This window comes from Poecilia reticulata, chromosome 11 (genome assembly GCF_904066995.2).
Source record: "Poecilia reticulata chromosome 11, P_reticulata-male-v2, whole genome shotgun sequence".
In the NCBI taxonomy this organism is placed as follows: Eukaryota; Metazoa; Chordata; class Actinopteri; order Cyprinodontiformes; family Poeciliidae; genus Poecilia; species Poecilia reticulata.
The window spans coordinates 6,603,007-6,627,590 of NC_088840.1; the positions used below are offsets into that span (position 1 = coordinate 6,603,007).

Below are 24,584 nucleotides of genomic sequence, written 5' to 3' on the forward strand. Positions count from 1 at the left end.
GCAAGAGGTGGCACAAACAGTGACTACTGTATTGAAATCCCGACTTCTCCCTTTATGCTAGCAGGAATGATGGTTAACTCGGGTGTGACGTCATTCCCAGCTCCAACTTCCGAGATAAATGGAACCAGCGTCACACTTCTCATGCCTTGATTTAACACACCATTACCATGTTTTACTCCACAATAAAACATGGTAATGGCGGCATTATGCTGTTAGAAGAAGGTCAAAGAAGGTCAAAGTTGATGAACATGGAAGGAGCAAAATGCAAATTTGTATTCAAACAGATTTTTAAATGTCAAATAAAATAAGAAGGAGATACATAAAGGTTGGAAGTCTGAATATTTTAAAGAGGTCTGAATACTTTTGGAAGGTACGTTCTGGGGAGATTTTCTTCTGTTTTCCTGTAGCAGCCTGGAGGCTTTTTTATCCCACATATCAATTTAGCAGCTACTAAATAGCAATTTGTATGATCAGAATTCCATCTCTACAACTTAAACGTGTGATTACATGTTCTAGGACAGCAATTTGTGGTTAGGGTGCCAATATTTGTCAGTCCTGATGAAAGATTTAAACTCTGTTATGGCATAGAGGGGGATCCCTGTAGTTTCCCTTCCATGCACCCCCTACTGGTGATAGCCGGAAAATTTAAATCCTGGTTTCATCGAACTCGTTGAACTTCCAGAAAACTGCTTAAAAAAAATCAACTGCTCGCTCGCTGTAAATCCTACATTTATCAAATAAAATGTCGTATGTTTCTGTTGTCATATCCTTCATTCGTTCGACTACGAAGAGTAAAAAGAAAAAAAAAAGAGAGAAGGAGTGGGTGGATGAGGGCACAGTCATTTAAAAAAAGAGAAAAAAAAACTGAGCAGAGCGCATGCGCCTGATTTGAAGAGAATACGCCATATTGAATTCCCGTAGGAATCACGGCATTCTTGCAGCTACGAGGGCCAGTTTATTAATGGTCCGAAATTGACTTCATGTTTTTATTCCGCCTCGTTCTGTGACACCGAATAGATCAGCGAGTCTCGTCGGAACCGGTACAGCGGCGCAGATTCAAAACGGGCTCGCTAACGACAGGTTACTTGTCGGGGGAGTGGGGGGTGGGGGGTTTACCAGGCAGAGGAGTTGAATGGATCCGAGGGTAGCTTGGATTCAGCCGGAGCAGAAAGGACCTGCGAACGCCTTATGGATGCAAATCTGGGAGACCTCTCAGGGAGTACGGACGCTCTCCGCTCACACTCGGAACCACAGCCGGTGTGTGAGTTATGCGGCTTTGATGGCTTTGAATAATGTGGCGGCCGCGGCGGCATCGTGCAAGAGCGCCTGCAGCCCGAGCAACGGGAACGTTACAGGCAGCCTGAGTAACGGCAGCAGCCATCACAGCATCATGAACTGCCCCGCACGCAGCGGCGGCGCGGCCACCTCCACGCAAGGGACACCGGCGACCAACGGGACCGCACAAAGCTCCCTCCCGATGGCGAACGAGCCGAGCGGGGCCAAAATCCCGATCCCGAAGACGGGCTCCGTCTCCTCGTCGTCCTCGCAGGAGTCGGGGACAGAGAGTCCCGTTTCCAGCAGCTCGCTTCCCGAGAGGACTTTGGGTGGAAACGTGGGGGGCGACTACAACAAGAACGTCGGCGGCGCCGGTCTGCTCCTCGGCTTGAGCGACGGCGCGGAAAACAACGCGAACCTGTACCATCAGCAACATCAGCGCAGCCCCGAGGAGCATCCGGCTTTTAATTTGCAGCAGATCTGCGCGAAGCAGCATCAGGTCCACCACTCTGCCGTGCCCGTTAATCACACACACAATCTCCACCCGGGCCGGAGGAAAAGTGACAACAAGGCGAGTACCTATGGGATGAATTACCTGCTTTCGAACTGCACTAATGGGAATCATGTGAACAATTGGACGCCGTGGAAGAAGAGGAAATACAGCTCAGGAGTGCTTGGGTGAGTTGCTTTAAGAATTCAAAATAGAGAGTAACGTCTGTCTTTCTGTCGTTGCTTTCAAGTGTCCGCCATCAGGGTTTTTTTTTTTAACGTAGGTTTTAGTGAATAGTTGTATTCAAAGTATGACAGCTCAATCAAACAGTGGAGTACTTTTAGAGATGTCCGTTTAATCCTTTCTTTTTTATATTTTTTTCTGGCTGGCTAGTCTACTGCCGTTGAATTGTCCACTTGGTCCCTACGTAGTGTCCTACGTAGCTCACTTTGTAGTTTTGTTGTTGTTGTTTTTTAAGAATTTATTCCTGTTGAAGTTGAGCATGAAAGTTTGTGATATTATCAGTAAATGTCAATTGAAGCATTTTTAAGACTTGTGTTGTCGCATATAAATCATAGATGCCGCCCTGAGTATGTCCCAAATTTCCACTCTATCGCAAGGCGCCATAGAGTGAGTGAACTAGGAAACAATTGGTACGCAGCCATTGACAGGAACCGGAAGTGTCCTGATTTGTTTACTGGGATGTTTGAAAGTGTTGTATTTAAATTTACAATTATGAATATATATTCTTAGATTCTCTATGGATACTTCAGTAAGACATGAAAATATTCTCAAACATGCCAGAAGTAATAACTTATATTATTTGATGATTTAAGTTTTAAAGTCTGTGCATAATTATAATTTTATTTTAAGGAATTAAAAAAAAAACAAGATAGCCATCACTGTATTTTTTTAATTATAATTTTTTCCTTCATATTGGCAGGTTAGCTGGCGCTCTGCTGTTTTATAGCTACAATTGTTCTACTGTGTCCTACCCAGTGGACCAAGTAAATTCACTATGTAGTGCATGCGACCTGTAAAGTTTGCAAAATTATTGGAAGATTGCGTGTTTAAGGTGTTTTTGAAGCCTTATGTCAAAACAATAAATATTTCTCAAATTAAATGTTGAAATAAAGAGCTATCCATTACTTGCAATAGGTAGCAAGGAAACGTATAGCACCCTTCAAAGACCACAGTGAAATGTTTTGGTGTCTGACTTTTTAAATCAGGAATGTACATTTATCAGCTTTGTTTAAAAAAAAAAAATTAGAATTGAAGGGGGGGGAGCCATATTTCAGTTTTCACTACAGACTATGACCAGACATTTTTAACTGATACAAGCAAGTGGGAATACCTTTTTATTGGGGCTGTATAGCAAATAAAAATGTATAGCAAGTAAAGGATGCAGTCAAATTAGAAGTAATAGTAGTATTTTGATATAAGAGGCTTTCTGTCAAAAACTGCTCAGTTTTTGAACTGATCAGCTTGTTTTCTGCCGTTATATCGCTAAAAGGAAGCAGTGGCAGTGTTCCAATTGTTTGCTTGCTTCCTATGCAGTGCACTATATAGGTAATGTATAACTGTATTTCTCCTCCTAGGGTGAAGAAACCTTGTTTTGAAAGATTTAAACCTGTTCTACCGAGGCTAAATAAAAGCAGACTGCATATTATATTTTAGACAGACTGACTGATAACTTTATTCTATCTATTTTGAACACAGTTGTGGAAATGTGCTGTTGCTGCTTATTATTTTTATGACGTTCAAGTGTAAATGAAAAGATATGCATAATTTAAACGAGGAAAAATTGGCTTTCTGTTTGTCGTACATAAATGATTTGGAGGCGTATGGTTTGATAGTGGGAGGTGCTGCACATCTTGACGCATGAATTTTCCTAAAAAGTTTAAAAGTTGCTAATAAAAATTGCCTTACAAATAACGCATCATGTGAGGCTGGTATTAAACAAAAACTACTGATAACTTTGTTACATATGATATTAGTTACAGCCTCCGACATAGAGGATCTCTGTTTTGTTTTTTTTAAATGAGTAGCTGCTCTGAGAAGGGTTTGGTAGTACGAGGACAGAAAACAAGGTGGAGGTTTTATCCCTGGAAGCTGTCGAGTTCTTTTTGCTGTCCCTGCTGCCATACCAGCGTGAGAAACCTGCGTGACCAAATGCTGCTCTTTTCTGCAGTCTCATCCTGTATGCTGTGACACGCTCGCCCGGCAGAAAGCTGGATGTCGTTAAAGAGAGCGGTGCTCCCAACTGTAAGCAGCTTGAGCGAGACGTACAGTAATGCAGCAACATTTGGACCTAAAATATGCAGAGACCTGTTTCACGTACTCCCTTTTAGTTATAGGTATAATCCAACACTGAGTGCTATAACGTTATGACATTATTGTATGAGGGAAAACGATTCCAGCAGCGTATGGTTTCTATGATTCCTTCTATGATGACCCTGGGTTTTGTTCTTCCTCAGACTCCACGAAGAGGTGATGGACTTTTACAACTTCATGTCCCCGCGACCTGAAGAGGCAGCTATGAGGAAGGAGGTGGTGAAGCGAATAGAGATGATCATCAAGGAGCTGTGGCCTACTGCGGATGTAAGATCCATGAGTTCACCGGCACCTCCTCTGAAGCTCGGCTCTGTCCCGAGTTGGGTCCGTTTTGAAAAGTGTCGTTAACTCTCTCAATTCTTCGTTTTCTGCAACATTGAACTGTAAGGGTTGTGTTTCTATATTTTCCTTCAGCCACTTGGAAAGGGGCCAGACTTTAAAAAGGGCTTATAGGGCAGTAACCCAGGGCCGCAATGTTTAGGGGGTGGCCCAAATAAATTTTTTTTTATGATTGCATTTTTTGCATTGTTTTTTTTTATATAAAACTCAAAGGCCGATAACAGATACATTTTATTAATACTTTGAAGTTTCAAATTAGAATTTTGAAACATCAACAAAAACTCAAAATAATTATATATTTTCAATTTTAAACGTTTTTTATTTTTCTGTTCTGTTCTGTTTTTTTTTTTTTTAATATGTAAACAAAATATTGTTTTGAAATTGTACATTGTGTAAAGAAGCATTTAAATTGAATTGTGTAAGGAATGCAGGACTGGCACAATTAATCAAATCAATCCTGATTAATCGATTGAAATAGGCGTCAACTAACCTTAGAATGATAATGTGTGATCCTTATGGAACATTGACCTTTACCCTTAGCTCTGAAATGTCCTGAAAGCTGCCAATATTTTCCAATCCAGCATGTTCCCCAGCTGGTTGGAAGCTCAGGAAGATCAAACGGAGAAAGTTTGCTCAGTCCTCCTGGTATCTACTGGAAGTCCTTCTTTCTCACAGACCCGTCTCAACATGTCTAAAAATAATACCGTTTCCTTTGAAATGGCTTTTTACATCTGTGTGATTCTTCTGACTAGCATGATCCACACCATCTGCGCTGACTTTGACTCTTTTTACTGAGCTAAAATCTTTTCCACTGAAGAGAACCTGTTGATGCTTAGCTTTGCTGCGTTCACTAATCAGAAAAAAATCTGATATTTGAGTTTCTAACCAGCCAACGACCTGGACAGGTAACCAGACAGGATCTCGGTACGTCTCTGCAGCATATGCTACCGATCAGATCAAATTATCGACGATATATCAATAAACAACCACTTTGTCAGCTTTGAATTTACCGACAAAGGGTTTGAATGTAAAGTCCTTTCTGTCTGTTTTTAATAAACCAAAATGACCATAACTGGACAAGAACCTGGAGCTGAGTAGACCTAAAACTCAATAACCACAGAATTGTCATATGAAGTTGATGCATCTAAAAATGCCTCAATAATTCCTGTTCATAGTCATTTTCTGAGAAAACAGTACTTATTTTAAATATGCAAAAAATCCCTTGTGGTGACTGGTGGTATTACACAGCAAATCATGTCTTATCTGCCTCAAATGCAACGGCGTGGAATCAAATTTGTTTTTGCTCCAGTTGTCACAAATCTGTTCTTTTACTTCAGATTTAAGCGTTTATATTAATAAATAAATTCTTAAATGGTTTAAGGAAATAACCTAATTTCCTAAAATAATTGTGTAATCAAATTACATTTTGATAACCTTCGTTCAGAATATGTTCATATGTATCTGAACATTTTATTCAGAATGTCCGCGTGTCCTTAACAAAAATCTTAAATTCATGTATTTAAAAAGTTATCTCAACAAAAGTAACGTTTTAAATTCATTCAAATAATCCACGTCAGCCTTTAAAACGTTATTCACAGGTCTTTTGTTTTGACAGGACTTTTTTAATCTCATATTCACATTTATGTAGTTTTTTTGTTGTTTGTTTCTCGTTGGACATTTCTGTCAGACAAAGCTTTGAGACTACTCAGACATCTTAATTGCGTCTTGAGGCTTCCGGTAATATGCAGCTAATATATGCCTGCCAGTTACCGGTAGCTAGCTAGCAACTTGCTAGCTCTTTGCGTCTAACATGGGTGATGACTCGACGAATGACAGCGACGCGCAAAAGTCACCACCACTTGGGGTGAAACCCAACACACAGGAGGCAATAACGGCAAAAGTCTTCAACATTTATCATTTTTTGTCTCGTCGCAAGCTCGCATGTATAGAGGGCAAAATTTCACATGCCTGAAAATCATTGGTCGTTTTTCTGAAGATTTCTTCATCGTTCCATAGGAATTGAATCAGCCTTCTCTGATATTCATTTTTGTTCAGGTTGGCGTTTGAGAACGTCTTAAAAAGTCGTATATTTGACTTGCTGAATCCTGCAGGTACTCTGTTATAATACAACCTTATAACATTTCCTCTTTAAAGTGCTAATTACTTATATGTAGAAGCAGAGGGGTCACGCAGTGCGGGAAGACTGATGTAATTTCCCCGCTCGTTACTTGACGGCATAAAGTACGAGCGGCGGTGATTCATTGGCTGCCAGCCTTTCCCACTTCCACTGTGAGCCACATTGTTAGATAAATGGACTCAAGTCCCCGCATTTGTTCCAGCTTCCTTTTTTTTTTTTTTTACATCTCAGCCTGTTATTTCAGACCCGTCCCCGTGCCGCTGCCTTGTCGCGTTTAACAGAAGGAAAGGGAAAGAACTTCATTCTGCTTCCTTTCAAGAGCTTTCACTTCAACTCCCCTCCATAAAGCCCCAGCCTTTTGTTTCCAAACCTTTTGTGTGCTTCATTTGGCTGCTGTATACTCACCTTGGCAAGGCTTTACGTCTCCTGAGTGGAACCCAGAAATGCCTTTGTCGATGGCAGTTTGCAAACATTCAACTGACATCATGACTTAAAAATATGTCACCTAGAAAGATGTGGTTATCTTCAGCAGTACTTCAGTAACGTCTCTTGATTCATTTTCACCAGGTTCAGATATTTGGCAGCTTCAGCACAGGGCTCTACCTTCCAACAAGGTAAGGTCCTGCAGAGACAGACTGTCACTTTAAATCCTGCTGTATAGCTTTTATTTAATGCTTGCCGTTGTTTATTTTTTCTCCTTTAACCCACAGCGACATTGACCTGGTGGTGTTAGGGAAGTGGGAGCGCCCTCCGCTTCAAGAGCTAGAGCAAGCTCTACGGAAACACAATGTGGCCGAACCTTTCTCCATTAAAGTGCTGGACAAGGCTACAGTAAGTAAAGTGTGGCTTAGATCTTTTATGTTTTACTCCAGCTTGTTTACATTATTACATTTCCTTTTAAAGATCTTCATGAACATCTAATTGCTGCCATAGCAATAAAGAATGTCGTTAAACAAGCAAAAATGACTATTGGAGACTTAAGACTCTCCCTGTCTGTGATTGGTTGTCCATTTTTTCCAGTTTAGAAGAACTTGTTCCTATTTTTTCCTACATTTTTGATGCTAGAGCAATAATTGGACTCATTTCCAGGGAATGCTCATAGGGATCAGGACTTCCAAGGGTCAGAACCTGTGATCCTTGTCAAAGACTCTTCACATATTCTCTAACGGCTACAATTTCTGGCTCAGGCTGCTAAATGACTGTTAAATCTGTATTACTGCACATACTTTACCATTCACTCCCTCACAGATTTGTTCTGGGGTACTTTTCTGTCACCCCAATATTTCTAATCAACGAAAAAGTTAAAATGTCAGACAAAAATAGACTGAATAAAAATAAAAATCAGTTTTAGTTATGGTAACTATCTATTCTTAGGGGGGGAGAAGCTGTCCTGATTGAATAAATAACCAATCAGCTAGCTCTGCTAGCTAAAACGTTAGCTGGACTAACCCTATAGCGCTCTGCTGACATTTTAGTGCTATGCTAAAGCGCTAACTTCAATTCAAATTATTTCTGCGCTTAGGACTACAACCCTAGAGCACAATTGTAATTTTGACATAATTTGCATATTCTAGAATGGTCTTGAATAAGGTATTTATGCTTATATTTTGTTCATATTTAATTCTCGTTTGAAATAAAGCCTAGGGGAGAGAACGTAAGGAGGGGAAACGGAACTGCTACATAAACATTCTTCACCTGCTTCAAAATAAGACCATGAATATAAAAGTCTAATGACTTGAAGATAACTAAAACTTTATTAAACTTTTACTAAACAGTAACAATTTAGTAAATTTATCTGTAAAAAGTAACTTAAGGGAAGCTAGGTGTGCTAAACATTTTGAAAGCTAGCTAACGCGCTAAACTCAATTAGCGCGTTAGCAAACTAGTGCAGGTGTGCTGTAACAGCCTGCTTTGTCAATTCATGACTGAAATAATAACAAACAACGTTGTCTTATGCTAATTCTACCTACGGCTACTTATTCTAGCTAAACAAGTTAAGGAAATTCTCGGAACAGATTAGGAAAAAGGCACTGACCTCTTTCGGTCTTCAGAGTTACTAAGTTTTGACTCAGCCAACACGTAGGAACCCTGAGGTCAGAGACGGTTCCCCTCTGCCATTATTTCCCTCCATTGTGTTAAAGCCAGAGCCATCTTTCCACGGCTAATCGTAATTTGTTCAACAGCTTGGGTGGGAGGGCTCACGGTAACAATATAGCAGCATTTCTGGAAGCGGGCACATATTAATATCCTGTGGTATTTGCACAGAACCCTGGCAAACTGCCAGAATGCTGCATTTCCCTTTTAATTGCCAGAGTAAAACAGTTCATGGTTTAGTTTTTCTCCGCTCTGAAGCGCCTCAGAGTGGGACACAGAATGTCGTTTAACACCTTGTGTATATTTTATTTATTAATTTTTTTCTTAAATCTCTCTTGCAGGTGCCGATCATCAAGCTGACTGACCAAGAGACCGAGGTCAAGGTGGACATCAGTTTTAACATGAAAAGCGGGGTGAAGGCGGCAAGCTTCATTAAAGACTACTTAAAGGTTGTCGACGACTCAGATTCGCACATAGACGCGAGACGCAAGTTCACTGCGAGTGTCTCCGGCTAAATCAGATCAATGGCCGACCCAGAATACACACAGCTGGAGGGATAGAGCTGGAAAAGGTCATGTAGATGTATTAAAATAGACACAAAAAGCCACTCAAGTCACGTAATTATAGTTCTTGCTTTAGCGTTTAAGTAGAACTTTGGAAATTCCCTCTTCGACTCGCTGAGCAGTCAGTCGTTCACTCTAGTATCTCATCTCTGTTTAAACGTAAGAAGAAAAAAAACTAAGCACTAATTGGGATTGTTGTCGAAATCTCTTCATCTGCCTGGAGTTTTCTTACCTCTTGGCTCTGAAGGAATTCCTGCTGAAGGTGGATCTGTAGCCGTGTCAGTCACAGCTATTGGCTAATGAGGGGAAAGGAATGTCTGCAGCTTATGTTCCAGCAAGCTGTCAGATCCGTTCTTTCGCCTGCCGCTGGTTCGCACCTTGTTTACTCTCTCGTCGTGCGGGAATGCATGTCGCAGCCTGAGAGGCCTGGGCCTTCAGCATCACTCAGCGTCAAGCTCGGCGAGCGGCGAGTGATGATGATGGCTCATCTTCACATGCGAGGTGTTCAGGGAAGGAGGTGCAGCACCAGGTGTCTCCGCATGCTAACAAAGCAAAGCGAGCTCTTGTCCCATCATGGGTCATACTTGTGATTCCCATTCCTCAGCTTATCTGTTTCAGAGGCATCTTTTGTGAATAGCTGTTATTAAATGTCAAGTATTCGTGTAATAGAAGCTGGAGCAAGGGCTTCTTGTAGGCTTCAATATCTTAGAGCAGTGGTCCCAAAACTATGGCCTGTGGGCCGGATCCGGCCCGCCTCCACATTTGGTCCGGCCCCCTGAACAATACCAGAGAGCATTCAGATTTTTTTTTCATACATTGTATTTTCCGGTTTATATGTGGATTTTTCTTCAACCACCAGGAGGCTCTTTAGCAGGAAGTGTGTCCTGTAAACTGTGGGTATTTTGCTGCCATCTGTTGGACTTTTAGGGAACTGCTTGACTTTTATGTTATTTAATCAGAACGGTTGTTTGCTAGCGGTAGTGTAGAGCAGATGAACACACGTGTTTGTTATGAACGCTGCATTCCAGGTCGAATTCTTCGAAGCAATGCCTGTAAGTAGCAGCTTATACTTCAAAACAAGCCTTTATGTTAACATCTGAGGAATTCATATGTTAAAGTTACTATCCCTCAATGGGATATGTACTAGTCAGTCCCAGTGACCGTTTCACTAACGGTTTTTGCCCATTCCTAAGCCTATCTGTTTCTCGAGCCTATCAATCGAGAAACGCGCCCCTCCCCCTCCCTATTTCCCCCCGGTCAACAATTTCCGGCAGCGCAGGTGATAAACGTGTAACACTTTTTCTGTTACAAACTGACTCCGGACCCCCACCAGAGAAGGGAAAAGTTATGTGGCCCTCACAGGAAAAAGTTTGGGGACCCCTGCCTTAGAGAAAGCTTTAATTATATCTTTCATATGAGTAGTTTTCCAAAGAAAAATAGGAAAAGTTGCTTTTCTGATTAACATGAAACTGATGCTACACAAATCCTCTATCTGCATTGGGCTACATTTATGCATATTAGTTAACAATGTTTACTGTTGTCGCCTTCCTAAAATAAGTCTGGGTAAGATTAAGTTATTTTTTGCCCCAAAAAAAATTTCACTTTTGGATCAACTCTGGTCTCTCCAGCTTTTTGTCTCATTGAAAGTATTGAAAAGACAAACCTTTTAAAACCTTTGCTACTGGTTTGCTATCTATGCCTAATCTTAGGGGAAAAATCAAGTTTGATCTTTTGGCTTATTGAATTTTAAAATGGTTCTCAAATTTGTAGGCACAACCTGAGGAGTTGGGACTTGAAAAGTCTTATTGATGCAGTTGTAGTGTTATTTAATTTTCAAATTATTTTAACTATGTGAAGCTTGTCTAACTGGAATAGATGTGAAGATTTCACCTTTCATTGACATTTTTCTTTTATGCTAAAGTAGGGAAAACCTGAATCCTTGGTTCAAATCAGGGTGCACCGATGACAGTTTTTTGGCTGATTACTGATCTTTAAAAAGCCTGACCTGCCGATTCTGATTTTGACTGATGCTGATTGTTTCTTTTGTCTCAAAACCTGCTACATATATCAACAAAGTTGATTGCAGAACTTCCAAAATAAAAAATATTGGGGCCGATTTATCAGTGCACTCCTAGTTTGAATCTGCCGGGTAGAAATGAACTGCATAATATTTTATCCTCTCACTTAAAACACAACAGCAACATTTCCTACTCCTGTAATAAAATAACAATTTAATTATTTCTGTTCTAATAGTATGTGATTTTTAGCCTGTACCAGCAGAGTGTGACTCCGTGCTTTAAATTCCTGACTTGTTCTTCCTTCCTCTCAGTTAATTGACAAGTTTCTCATTGTTTGTGTTTTGTCGTCTCTTCCAGAAGTATCCTGTGCTGCCTTACTTGATCTTTGTGCTGAAGCAGTTTCTGCTGCAGAGGGATCTGAACGAAGTCTTCACTGGGGGCATTAGCTCTTACAGCCTCATCCTTATGGTCATCAGTTTCCTACAGGTACTGTTGTATAAGCTTTCAGGACAGCCCCTGTTAGTGGTACCCTATGTTAAAAGCCTTTAAATAAATTCCTATTTCATAAAAGTAATGTATGTTGAAAAATGTAGGGAGAAAAATATTTTTTTTCCATCACAGTGTAGTATTTCAGAGACCCTTAATGTCTATGAAATCCAGTGTTTGTCATTAAGTCCCAGGTGGTCGGTCTGTGTTGCTCTGTGCCTTCCTCCTCTCCAAAGGAAACCTTATTAGAAATTTGGGACGCATGATATATTGAGATCACCATAGTGAGTCTTTTTTTTTCTTTACATATCGGTTTCAGTCCAACATGTAAAACTGGACTGATATTAACAACCGATTATTATTTCCATCTCATCACTGTTTGTGTTTCAGGAGTAGTTACGTGGTTTCTGTTGAGTCATGTGACAGAATCAGAATCTGTCAGGGTCTTTAAAGATCATGATCGGACAGAAAACTGCAATCGGTGCACTCCTATTAATATTGGACATTGGTGTCGGCCCAATTTTTAAAAAAATCGCTCCTGTTGGAAATCCCAGGAGATCTCATAGGCTCAACCATAAAATGGAAAGTGGATGGTCACTGAGTCTTTAAATGTATAAGTGATGGAAAATATATAGCTAAATTAACACAAAAATGGTTGGTTGAAGCTTTTTCCATAATCCTCTGTCTCCAGATCTAAAAAAAAAAAAAAAGAATCGATAGGTGAATGTTAAGTTCAAAATTATTTTCCCTCTGAAGAAATCTTAAATTTACGGTTATGTAAACGCTTTTTACCCATCTTCTTTTGGAGTTTCTACTCTTTATGATTAGTAGTAGTTCTTATGTACAAGTGTTAAGAAGTAACATATAAAAATATTTTCTGCCTCTGCCTCAGCTCCATCCACGTATCGACGCCAGAGACCCCAACCAGAACCTGGGCGTGTTGCTGATCGAGTTCTTCGAGTTGTATGGCCGCCATTTCAACTACTTGAAAACAGGGATCCGCATCTCAAACGGAGGTGCGTACGTTACCAAAGAGGAAGTGATGAAGACCATGACGAACGGATACACCCCATCCATGCTCTGCATAGAGGACCCACTGCTTCCAGGTAAGCAACTCAATCAAACTCAAACTCTTCAAGCCACACATTTTGCCGTTTTCTGTTACTTAGCTAAAAAAAAAACAGAGTTTTACTATTTCTGTAGCCTGGTTTTGATGGAAACACATTCGATTTATTGATATTTCTGGGTTCTAACTTGTCACCGTGCCAACCTGCTTTGTGTTTTGTTTTTTTGCATTGCTCTGGTTTTAAATTTTCTTTTTACTGCAAAATCAAATAAGCTGAAAAAATGTCTGAAGTGTTGCTTTCTCTAATCATACGCTCTGCAGAGACCCACCTTAAAGAAAAAATACATTTTTTTTTATTCTGAGAAGTCTAGTATAGCAACAAAATCACTAAATTAGCAACAGTTGAGTAACCAATGTAAACTGCGCACATGGAGATGTGACCTGGTGGGCGGGTTTGTCAGTCAGCCGTCTCCAGGTTGTCCGTGCATCCTTAAAAAGTCTTAAATTTATGCATCTAAAATTAAGGTCTTAAGTTGCCTTAAATTCATTTAAAAAGCTGAGTTGGGATTAAGTTTCTTAATCACAGATGTTAAATTTTGTCTTGGTTGGACTTTCTGTCAGACTAAAGTTTGTCACACACAGACATGCTAATTGCGTTCTGCTAACATACCCTTGCTAGCTAGCCAGCTTTTTTTCGCCGGTAAGTGCAAATTTATCGCAAGTTGGCTGGGCGAAGCTTGTGCATTTCTTTTGCAGCATAGGTCTTAAATTCCATTCATAATGGTGTTAAAGTCTTAAATTGGAGTTGGTGAAGCCTGCAGAAACCCAGTCTCTCAGCTGCTAATGTTCAGACCTTTGCAGAAGTAGATGAGATCAGAATCAAGAAAATCTGACATAGTGCTGTGATTGATTTTATAATTATGTTGTGCACTGCAAACCTATTTGAGAGAAAAGGGGGAAAACTGAACAATTAATAGTATCACCGACTCCTTGTATAGTAAAATTTGGATAACAAAATCAGAGAGGAAAACGTATCTTGCTCAAATGTTTTCTTTACTCTAACTGCACATCAATAAATAATATCCCAATTTCTCTTAAGCAAAACTATGAAACAATGCAACATCCAGTTTTGTTTTCTTCCCACGTAGGTAACGACGTGGGGAGGGGTTCTTATGGCGCCATGCACGTAAAGCAGGTGTTTGACTACGCCTACACGGTCCTCAGTCACGCCGTGACGCCGCTCGCCAAGTCCTACCCCAATAAAGACTGCGAGAGGTGAGGATTCAGCCGAGAAGTGTTTGTTTTTCCACGGATCAGAGCGAGACGCTCATTTCAAAATGTCCGTCTTACTCCACAGCACGCTGGGGAGGATAATAAGATTAACCCAAGAAGTCATTGAATACAGGGAGTGGATTATTAAGAAGTGGGGAGGCAAGGACTCATCGCAGACGGACAACAGAGGTAGCAATGGGCTTCCAGAGAGCATCTTTAAGATGTTGTCACAGATTCCTTCTGTTTGTGTGAATCATTGCTTATGTTTTCCTGTAGCGTCTTCTCCCAAGGAGCCCATTTCGGAGCAGGAGTCCTGTGTGCTGGGTGTTGGTATTGTAGGTCCTGAGGATCAGCAGAGGGACTCTGCTTCACCTCACAGCGCAGACTCTCCCATGTCCATCTCCAGCCCCAAGCAGCACTCATCGGCCTCATCCGTTTCCTCGCTGTCTGGCTCCGACAATGTAAGACACACCTTTCATGATTCTGCTCTTTTAAAAAAAAAAAAAAAGAATGCTGCAAAGCCTCATTAAGTTCAGTAGGGATTAATGGATTTTTTGATTAGTTGGTTTCAGTCGATTAGCTTGTAACGTCCTCTTAGACCGTCTGTCAGTGTTGTAGATGGCCTCCATCCAGAAGAGGGAACCCCTGTTCATCCTTAAGCAAATAAAGCAACATAGAAATCAAAATGGCAGAGGGAATTAAGTCCATCCATCCATCCATCCATTTTCTGCCGCTTATCCGGGGTCGGGTCGCGGGGGCAGCAGCTTCAGGAGGGAGGCCCAGACTTCCCTCTCCCCAGCCACTTCTTCCAGCTCCTCCGGGGTAACCCCAAGGTGTTCCCAGGCCAGCCGAGAGACGTAATCCCTCCAGCGTGTCCTGGGTCTTCCCCGAGGCCTCCTCCCGGTGGGACGTGTCCGGAACACCTCACCAGGGAGGCGTCCAAGAGGCATCCAGACCAGGTGCCCGAGTCTCAACTGGCTCCTCTCGACGTGGAAGAGCAGCAGCTCTACTCTGAGTCCCTCCCGGATGACTGAGCTTCTCACCCTATCTCTAAGGGAGAGCCCAGCCACCCTGCAGAGGAAACCCATTTCGGCCGCTTGTATCCGTGATTTCGTTCTTTTGGTCATGACCCAAAGCTCATGACCATAGATGAGGGTGGGAACGTAGATCGACCGGTAAATCGAGAGCTTCGCTTTTTGACTCGGCTCTTTCTTCACCACGACGGACCGGTACAGCGCCCAATTCACGCCAGACGCTGCCCCAATCCGCCTGTCGATCTACCGCTCCCTTCTTCCCTCATTCGTAAACAAGATCCCCAGATACTTAAACTCCTCCACTTGAGGCAGGACGACCCCCCTGACCCGGAGAAGGCACTCTACCCTTTTCCGGCTCAAGACCATGGCCTCGGATTTGGAGGCACTGAGCCTCATCCCGGCCACTTCACACTCGGCCGCGAACCGCTCCAGTGAGAGCTGCAGATCAGATCTGATGAAGCCAACAGGACCACATCATCCGCAAAAAGCAGAGATGCGATCCTAAGGCCACCAAAACGGATCCCCTCAACACCTCGGCTGCACCTAGAAATTCTGTCCATGAAAGTAATGAACAGAATCGGTGACAAAGGGCAGCCTTGGCGGAGTCCAACTCTCACTGGAAACGAGCCCGACTTACTGCCGGCAATGCGGACCAGACTCTGACACTGGTCATACAGGGACCTGACAGCGCGTATCAAAGGGCCCAGTACCCCATACTCCCGGAAAACCCCCCACAGAGACCCCCTGGGGATATGGTCGAACACCTTCTCCAGGTCCACAAAACACATGTAGACTGGTTGGGCGAACTCCCATGCACCCTCCAGGACCCTGCTGAGGGTGTAGAGCTGGTCCAGTGTTCCACGACCAGGACGAAAACCACACTGCTCTTCCTGAATCCGAGGTTCGACTATCCGATGGACCCTCCTCTCCAGGACCCCTGAATAGACCTTACCAGGGAGGCTTAGTGGACCACCACCCCAGTCTGCCAATCCAGGGGAACTGCCCCCGATGTCCATGCGATATTGCAGAGTCGCATGAGCCAACACAACCCTACAACATCCAGAGCCTTAAGGAACTCCGGGCAGATCTCATCCACCCCCGGGGCCCTGCCACCGAGGAGCTTTTTGACCACCTCGGCGACCTCGTCCCCAGAGATTGGAGAGGCCAACCCAGAGTCCCCAGGCTCAGCTTCCTCAACAGAAGGCATGTTGGAGGGATTGAGGAGGTCTTCGAAGTATTCTGCCCACCGGCCCACAACGTCCCGATTTGAGGTCAGCAGCACACCATCCCCACTATAAACAGTGTTGGTGCTGCACTGATTCCCCCTCCTGAGACGCCGGATGTGGACCAGAATCGCCTCGAAGCCGTACGGAAGTCTTTCTCCATGGCCTCTCCAAACTCCTCCCATGCCCAAGTTTTTGCCTGAGCAACCACCCGAGCCGCATGCCGCTTCGCCCGCCGGTACCCATCAGCTGCTTCTGGAGTCCCACAGGCCAAAAAGGCCTGATGGGACTCCTTCTTCAGCTTGACAGCATCCCTCACCAAAGGCGTCCACCAACGGGTTCGAGGGTTTCCGCCGCGACAGGCACCAACAACCTTGCGGCCGCAGCTCTGATAAGCCGCCTCGGCAATGGAGGCACGGAACATGGTCCACTCAGACTCAATGTCCCCAACCTTCCCCGGAACGTGTTCGAAGTTCTGCCGGAGATGAGAGTTAAAGTTCCATCTCACAGGGACTCCGCCAGACGTTCCCAGCAGACCCTCACTACACGTTTGGGCCTGCCAGGTCTGACCGGCTTCCTCCCCCACCACCGGAGCCAACTCGTCACCAGGTAGTGGTCAGTGGACAGCTCTGCACCTCTCTTCACCCGAGTGTCCAAGACATACGGCCGTAGATCAGATGAAACATTGACAAAATCGATCGAACTGCGGCCTAGGGTGTCCTGGTGCACATATGGACACCCTTATGCTTGAACATGGTGTTCGTGATGGACAATCCGTGACGAGCACAGAAGTCCAACAACAGACCACCACTCGAGTAGAGATTGAGGGGGCCGTTCCCCCCAACCACGCCCCTCCAGGTCTCACTGTCATTGCCCACGTGAGCGTTGAAGTCCCCCAGTAGAACAAGGGAGTCCCCAGGAGGGGCACTCTCCAGTACCCCGTCTAAGGACTCCAAGAAGGGTGGGTAATCTGAACTGTTGTTCGGCCCGTAAGCATAAACAACAGTCAGAACCCGTCCCCCCACCCGTAGGCGGAGGGAGGCTACCCTCTCGTTCACCGGGGTAAACCCCAACGTACAGGTGCCAAGATGGCAACAAGTATGCCCTCTCCTGCCCTGCGCCCCTCACTGGGTCCAGAACCAGAACCATGCGTCGAGGTGAGGCCGACTATTTCTAGCCGGAACCTCTCAGCCTCACACACTAGCTCCGGTTCCTTCCCCACCAGAGAGGTGACGTTCCATGTCCCAAGAGCCAGCTTCTGCAGCCGAGGATCAGACCGCTAGGGTGCCCTCCCTCGGCTGCCGCCCTTAACACAACGCACCCGACCCCTTTGGCCCCTCCGACAGGTGGTGAGCCCATTGGAAGGGGGACCCACGTCTCCTCTTCGGGCTGAGCCTGGCCAAGCTCCGTTGGTAAAAGCCCGGCCACCAGGCGCTCGCCATCGTGCCCCACCTCCAGGCCTGGCTCCAGAGTGGGGCCCCGGTGACCCGCGTCCGGTCGAGGGAAAACCAAGTCCAATGTTATTATTCATCATAGGGGTCTTCAGGCTACGCTTCGTCTGGTTCCTCACCTAGGACCTGTCTGCCTTGGGTGACCCTACCAGGGGCATAAAGCCCCAGACAGCATAGCTCCTAGGATCATTGGGACACTCAAACCCCTCCACCACGATAAGGTGGCAACCCAAGGAAGGGGGAATTGAGACCAGATTAAAGAAACTGTCTGAACAGAGTTTGGTGTGAGAGGCAAAATGAACTTTATGCGGTTCTGTTTGGAAATATAAACACTCGAACAAGTTCCTCAAGTTTCACCTTAATGGTGCTTCATACAGCCGAGTGCCGACTTCTCATTCAGGAATTAATGTTGTGCTTTGAAGGTGAGGACAAGATGTCAGAAAAGCAGAGAGCGTAACGGAGAAAAAATGTAACAAGAAATAAACATGAAGCCAATAAGCAAGGTTGATTTTTGAGGGCTGTCATGGGTTAATGCTCTTCATGGAGCGAAGCTTTACCTTTCCTTCAAGAGCAACGACTGTAAACTGGTTCATTATCAAACAAGCTCCTTCCAGAAAATATTCAAAAAATATTTTTCAGCACAGATGGGAGAATATAATTTAAAACCAATCTGTGTGCGTCCAACTTTTATACAGTTATCAGTTTCTATATGTGGAGTAAATTCTTTCTGTTCATGGGAATTAAGTGGGTCAAACATTTTATTTTTTTCATCTTTTGTTTTTCTATTCTGCAACCTAAGAGGTTCCTGTTTTGTTATATTTTATAAATATGTTTAAGTTTAATAGTGTGAGGAAACCACATTTTTTGTTTATACAGTTGGTATTTAATACAGCAGAAACAAAATGATGTAAGAAAATTGTAATTTAAAAAAATAATGCAGCATATTCTGAAAAATTTTGCCCTTTATAGAGACCAACCTCCTATCAAGGTTGGTCTCCTTGACAGGAGAGAAAACTAGGGTATTTGAGAAAATTGCCTCTTATCTTTCAATTGATAACGATCAGTCAACTTTAGACGAACTCGATAATAGAAAATGTACATTCCGGAAAAGATTTATTCTCAGCTTTTTTTTATTTTTTTTTATTTGCCAGGACTCTGACTCAGCGTTGCCATACACCCTCCCTCCTCCGACCCTGTCGGCGTACGCGTCGTTCCCGGCGCTCGGCCTTGCCCTGCAGCCAAGCATCCACCTGGGCACCGGAAAGCACGGCATGGGAGGACGCCATCTGCTGCTTCCTCCGGGTTCACAGGTAGGCTGCAAGCCTTCTTTCCTTCAGCTATATATGGCACACTTGAACCTCAAAAACACTATTGTTACTGGTTGGAAAAAATCAAGCTGAAAAATCTTTAAAATTATTATTATTATTTTTTAAATGGCTTATTTAAATATATTTTCTATAGAAACCCAGTGTTGTCCTGTTTGCTCTCCAGGCTCACGTCTCGCTACCCAGCGGTCTAGCAATGCACTCCATGCCTGGCAGACAGGTGTGTATGGACACCGGACTCCCCTCCTTCTACCACATGCCCCCCCCAGCCCATGCTCATACCCCTGCCCCCTCCAGCCCCCAGCCTCCGCTCAGCCCCCACTCCAGCCACACACACAAGGTAGGCGCCGGATGCTGCAAACGCTCTCATGCACTACATCAAGGGAAACCTTGTCTCTCACTCATCCTTACGCTTTACTCATCCTTTATTCGTCCGTCTTTTACAAGTTCCAGACACTCTTGCTTTTTATTTTGTTTCTTTTTCTCACATTTGGTTCACACAAACCTGCTTCTTTTCAGCAGCAAGTACACTGAAAAGTGTCACCTGACACTGGAGGTGAGATATTCAGCTGTAAAGCTGGATGTCTGAGTCTTATGATTTCCCCATAAAATATCCAGATTTGTGCTTCTTAAGAAGACCGCAGAGCAATTCTGCAAATTCATGCCCCCATCTTTGCAACAGATGCTGAGCTTTACTTGGCAGGTCTGCTCGCACATTTCCCCCATTGGCTGTCCCGTTCAAGGTTAGCACAGAGTCAATATGAGCTGATGCATTCCTGTTACGCCCTGCTCACACAATTCTGACCAGAAGTTTTGCTCCCTCTTTTTTCTAGATGCTACTTGCTTGTTCTAGACACCAGCGGTGTCCAAACGTTTTGCACCATAGGGAAAATCATAAGGTTAACTTTTTTTTTTGAAACACTAAATTTTATTTTATTTTTCTCTGTTTCATTGAAATATCGCATGCTTAATTTGTTGTTGAGCAAGTAAAGAGAAAATAACTAATTATGATGAATGTAAAAAAGGGTTTGACATGTTTGCCTTAATTTGAAGAAAAGGTGTATATTTTGACAACTTTTTGGGTGCGATGTTTTGCATTTCTTTCGGTTGTTTTTAGTATGTTCTGTGCAATGTAAGTCTGCTTGTGTAATAGGTAGTTGCGTTTTCATTACAAATGTGCACATTTATATCAATACTCTGCTAATTTTGAAAAACAATTTGCAGTGTTTTTATTAGATAAGAAAATGGATTAAAGTCACAAGGGAATAAGCTTGGTCACAAGATAAGTTATTAAAAATCTTAGGTGACAAATGTAAACGGAACCTGAGCTACATTCTTATTTTGCTGCATACAAACTGATATGAGGCAAAAAAAAAAAAAGTGTTTGTTACTGTTTTGCAAAAAAAAAAAAAACCCACCAATTTCAATCCAGCTAGCGCAAAAACGTATCAAAACTTTTTTTAAAAATGTATTATGTTTCTAATTGAAATGTAGAAATTGGAATTAGAAAAATAAATTTGCTTAATAGAAACATGCCAATTTTAGGGGGAAAAAACCCCTCACAATTTTGATGGAAAACACCGGAACTGCAACATTATTATTATTTTTATTACTTTAGCGGAACACCATCAAAGTTTTTCGCACATTTGTATTGTAAACGGAGCTAATGATGTATTTAAAGTGTTTATTTTTGTTCATTTTGATGATTGCTTCCTTAGTTGATGAAATTCAAAATCCAAAGATTACATCTCTGCAGAAGCCACACATGCTGGACACAAACTTAGGTTCCTGCTACAGAAACATGGCTGGCTGTCGTACAGTTTTAGTCAGTTACTCTCCTAAGCAAACCTGCCTTTCTTTTTCTTCCTTTTTTCCCCTCCTTCTTTATGTATTTAAAAAACAGCTGCGCATGCAATGCTCTTGATATGAAAGTCAAATTCCTTGTTCGTGAACACAAACACAAGCTGAATCTGATTATCAGCTTTGTGATTTTTAAGGTAACTCCTTGTGTCCCCCTCTGTGTTTTTCCTTTAATTCATCCCCAGAGTGGAACAAAGTTCAACGTGAAGGGCTTCCACAACCCGCCGCCGGTGAATGGAGCCGCCCTGGCTAACCGCGGACACACACATGCGCAGTATCACCGCAACTCGTGGACGCGGCGCAGGAAGAGGGACAGCCTGCCCGTCAGCCTCAGCAGATAGAAACCACTGCTTCTTCCCCTTTAACCTTCTCTCCCTCTTTTTTTTTTTTTTTTTGGTCTCCCCAACTTGACACCCCTAAACGGGACAGACGGACGGAAAGAGGGATCAGAGACCAGCTGTTCTCACTTTTTTTCCTTGGAGCAGCATCCCTTTAGATCCGTATCGTCCTCCGCTCTTCTTTTTCGTTTCAGTATTATGTTCCTGTCGGTGTTGTCACTTTTTTTTTTTGTTGTCGTTTCCGGCGGTGACGGCACTACCTCTCCAACCCTTTCGGCAAAGCCGCTTGTGGTTTGGTGTTACACTTTTTTCTTTTTTCTTATGTTTTTTCTCAGCACACTTGAGCAGTTTTTTTGTTTTGTTTTTTTTTGTTTTGTTTTTTTTGTTTGGTGCAATAATGTTTTTTCTTTTCAAAATTAAAGCTGTTATTTAATTGTGTGTGTGTATATGTAAAGGCATTTTTATATTTTTATTTTTGTAGTTGTAAAATTTTGTTTACAAAGCGTCTCCCCGGGCAACATCTGTGGAGGCTTAGAGCGTGCATCTCTGTACTGACAAAGTTGGGATGGACCTGACTTTAAACTTTAAACCCCGCCCCCGCCCCCTCCTCCTTTTTTTTTTTTTTTTTTTCCTTCAAATGTGTTGATCTTCTTTATTTGGCATCAATGTGGAGGTCAAAGAAAGCTTTGATTGCAATATTGTCTGTTTTTCATCCTACTTCCCATTGAGTTTCAACCTCGGAAGTTTTGTCGATGTGATAAGATTGTGCATATCTTCCTTCCACTAAATCTTTTACACAGGGGATAAAGGGAGGGTGGGCGGGATTAGGAAATGCTTCAGCTCAGCTTACTTGAATTGAAAGATCAAGAGTCTCAGTAATGGATATAAATCAGTGCAGACCGACAATATTAAGACACACAGCAATGAGGTTTTCTCCTTTTTGGAACAAATGGGGGGAGAAAACAAAAAGAAAGAGGAGGTGGGAGGATGAGACCTGATGGGAGTTAGTTCTTCCTGAACCAAGAACTCTTAAGAAAGGGAATTATATTTTGATTCCATTCAGGAATCTGGTGTATATTTAATTGCCAGGTACTTCCGATAATTGTTTGCAATGCCTTTCTTTGTGTTTACGCGGAGTGTGTGTCTGTTTTCTGCGAACACACACACATATACATATACGCTCAATCAGGTCTGTGGAAGACTGAGCAGAACTGGTGTTATTACTATGCAAAAGGATTCCTCTTGATTATCGTGTCAACCGTTGTACGTTCCCATGACTACACCGCTTCAGACTGACGCTCAGGCTCGAGCCAACTCATGTGAACTCCGCCCCCCTCCCCCACTTTTTTTTTTTCTTTTAAATGAAGGCCCTTACGTGTTCTGAAGTCTATAGTTTTCTACATATGTCATAAATACGGACTGGGGAGAGTGGTGTTTATGCCAGCGACTAAGTCTTGGGTTGGTGTAGTGTGTGACGTAGTTTAAAAAAAAAAAAAATGTGTGTGAGAAATTGATAATTTTTGACTTGCCATTGCAGGTTTTTAATCAGAAAAAAAAAATAGAAAAAAAAAATTACACAAAAAAAAAAAAAGCCTGCGGTAGTGCGCCCGGAGAGCGGCTTGCTCTCTTGCCGGCGGCACTTTCAACAAAAGGGGTCGCCAAAGTGGTCCGAAAAACAATTCTTGAGTTTTTACTGAGATTTTTTCCTTCAGCACTGTTGAAACTATTTATTTATATGTTCTTGTTTCAAAGAAAGCTCAGCAACTCTAATCTGTCGGTCAAAACTGCATCTGGCGTCCTATTTTTGTTACATTTAACCAAAAGTTTAAAGGAAAAAAAAAAAAATCACAATAATGCGTTTTTTGTCATGCATTCAGGGTGGAAATCGAAGGTGGTTCAGATGTTTTTGGCTATAGATAAAATAGCTAGAGATGAAGTGGATGTGATTGACTAGTCGTCCACTCTGAACCTGGAATGAAATCGGTGAAGGAAGGCGCCTTCGCTGGGTTAGAGTTGTGAGTTATCTCTGGAAGTCTGTATGGATTCAGATTCTGTGCATCTCAGCGGTCTGAGGAGACTTGCTCTTTTGCGCTTCCCTCCTCCTCATGCCCCCGGTGGTCTGTAGAACGGTTCTAACGAGTCTTATTCAGATTTTTCCTTATCATCCTCACTTGTTCAGATTGGTGTTTTAAGAAAAAAGGCGAGCAGGAATGAAGAGGCACGGAGCGTCGACTGGGTCGCTGAGATTCACATGTAGATGCAATGTAATATTCCCCATCCCTCCATTGGGACACAATGAGGGATTTTAAACTGGTGACCTGCAGCCCATCACATGTCAGTTCATGTCACCCTCCGATTGGACACTCGTCTATCAGTGACCAGAGGGAACCATTGCCAAGCTTTTCTTTTTTTTTTTTTTGACATTTTTATGTAAATATATTTTTTTCTATTTTATTTTTTAAATAAACATTTTAAAACTGCCAGTTTCTTGTTTGTGTTTTGTATGTAAAGGGTTTACAATACTACTGTCCTGATGCAAGTACTTTATTAAAAAACTTTACTGTTTTGACATTCGATCCAACTAAACTTTTTCCTGTTTGAGGTCATTATGTTTACTAAAGCTACTTTTTTTGTACCATAGTACTTGGGTCAAATGTTTAGGGTAACCATAACAACTTTCTGGGATTCAGGCCCACTCCTCTTGGCAGAACTGGGGAAATTGAGTTTGTTTGAAGCACTGAATGGTTGAGACTGGGTGGGCAGTACAAATGTTAATTTTTTTTCAGGAGTGAATGTTTCAGTGAGTCCACTCGGGGCTTTGAAGTCCATATTGTCAGAATTACTATTTTGATCGTTCTTATCAACAGTTTTTTCAATAAAAGTGTATTAGTAAATGATTAAATGCAGTACGGCAAGTTTTAATAGTTTTTAAACATAAGCTAGATGTTATCGTGTGTGAATGATGAATCAAAATCGCATTGTGTTAAATTCCTTATCACGATAAATGTCAAATGCCCGCCCTATTTCGGACACTGCGAGTTTATAATTCATAATTTAAATTTGCGCCGTTTTCTTCCGTAAAATTTCAACCAGGCAAATTGGTGAACGGAAGAAGTCGTGAAATGATGACGTCGATTTTCTGCGCTGTTTCATCGGCTCGGTACTTCTCTGTTCATCATGGAGGATGGTTGTTACAGCGCAGGCAGTCTCCGGTAAGCTTCATAGCGTTGAATTTTCGCATTACACGTCAAATGGGACGTGTAATGCGAAAATGTTAGC

General features: G+C 42.7%; 1 protein-coding gene across 2 annotated transcripts; it reads left to right on the forward strand.

Moving 5' to 3' along the window:
• Positions 1 to 899: 899 nt before the first annotated feature.
• On the forward strand, positions 900 to 23,788 carry tent4a (terminal nucleotidyltransferase 4A). 2 transcript variants are annotated; one of them, XM_008421435.3, is made up of 13 exons: positions 900 to 1,953; positions 4,243 to 4,366; positions 7,143 to 7,189; positions 7,286 to 7,406; positions 9,011 to 9,118; positions 11,608 to 11,736; positions 12,629 to 12,842; positions 13,951 to 14,077; positions 14,160 to 14,263; positions 14,351 to 14,535; positions 18,934 to 19,092; positions 19,274 to 19,447; positions 21,153 to 23,788. In XM_008421435.3, the coding sequence occupies exons 1-13, from the start codon at positions 1,133 to 1,135 to the stop codon at positions 21,306 to 21,308; spliced, it is 2,469 nt and encodes an 822-aa protein (XP_008419657.1). In that variant the 5' UTR covers positions 900 to 1,132; the 3' UTR covers positions 21,309 to 23,788. The 2 variants fall into 2 exon arrangements, with proteins under 2 accessions (XP_008419657.1, XP_008419658.1); XM_008421436.3 differs by having other exon boundaries at positions 19,274 to 19,327.
• The last annotated feature ends 796 nt before the right edge of the window (positions 23,789 to 24,584 follow it).

What these genes read in the sequence shown, in the direction of transcription:
- tent4a (XM_008421435.3), top strand. Translation starts at nt 1,133, where the DNA reads ATGGATCCGAGGGTAGCTTGGATTCAGCCGGAGCAGAAAGGACCTGCG. An exon ending in AGAGGACCCACTGCTTCCAG is followed by an intron (nt 12,843 to 13,950) that starts GTAAGCAACTCA and finishes CTTCCCACGTAG; the next exon opens with GTAACGACGTGGGGAGGGGT. An exon ending in CGCTGTCTGGCTCCGACAAT is followed by an intron (nt 14,536 to 18,933) that starts GTAAGACACACC and finishes TTTATTTGCCAG; the next exon opens with GACTCTGACTCAGCGTTGCC.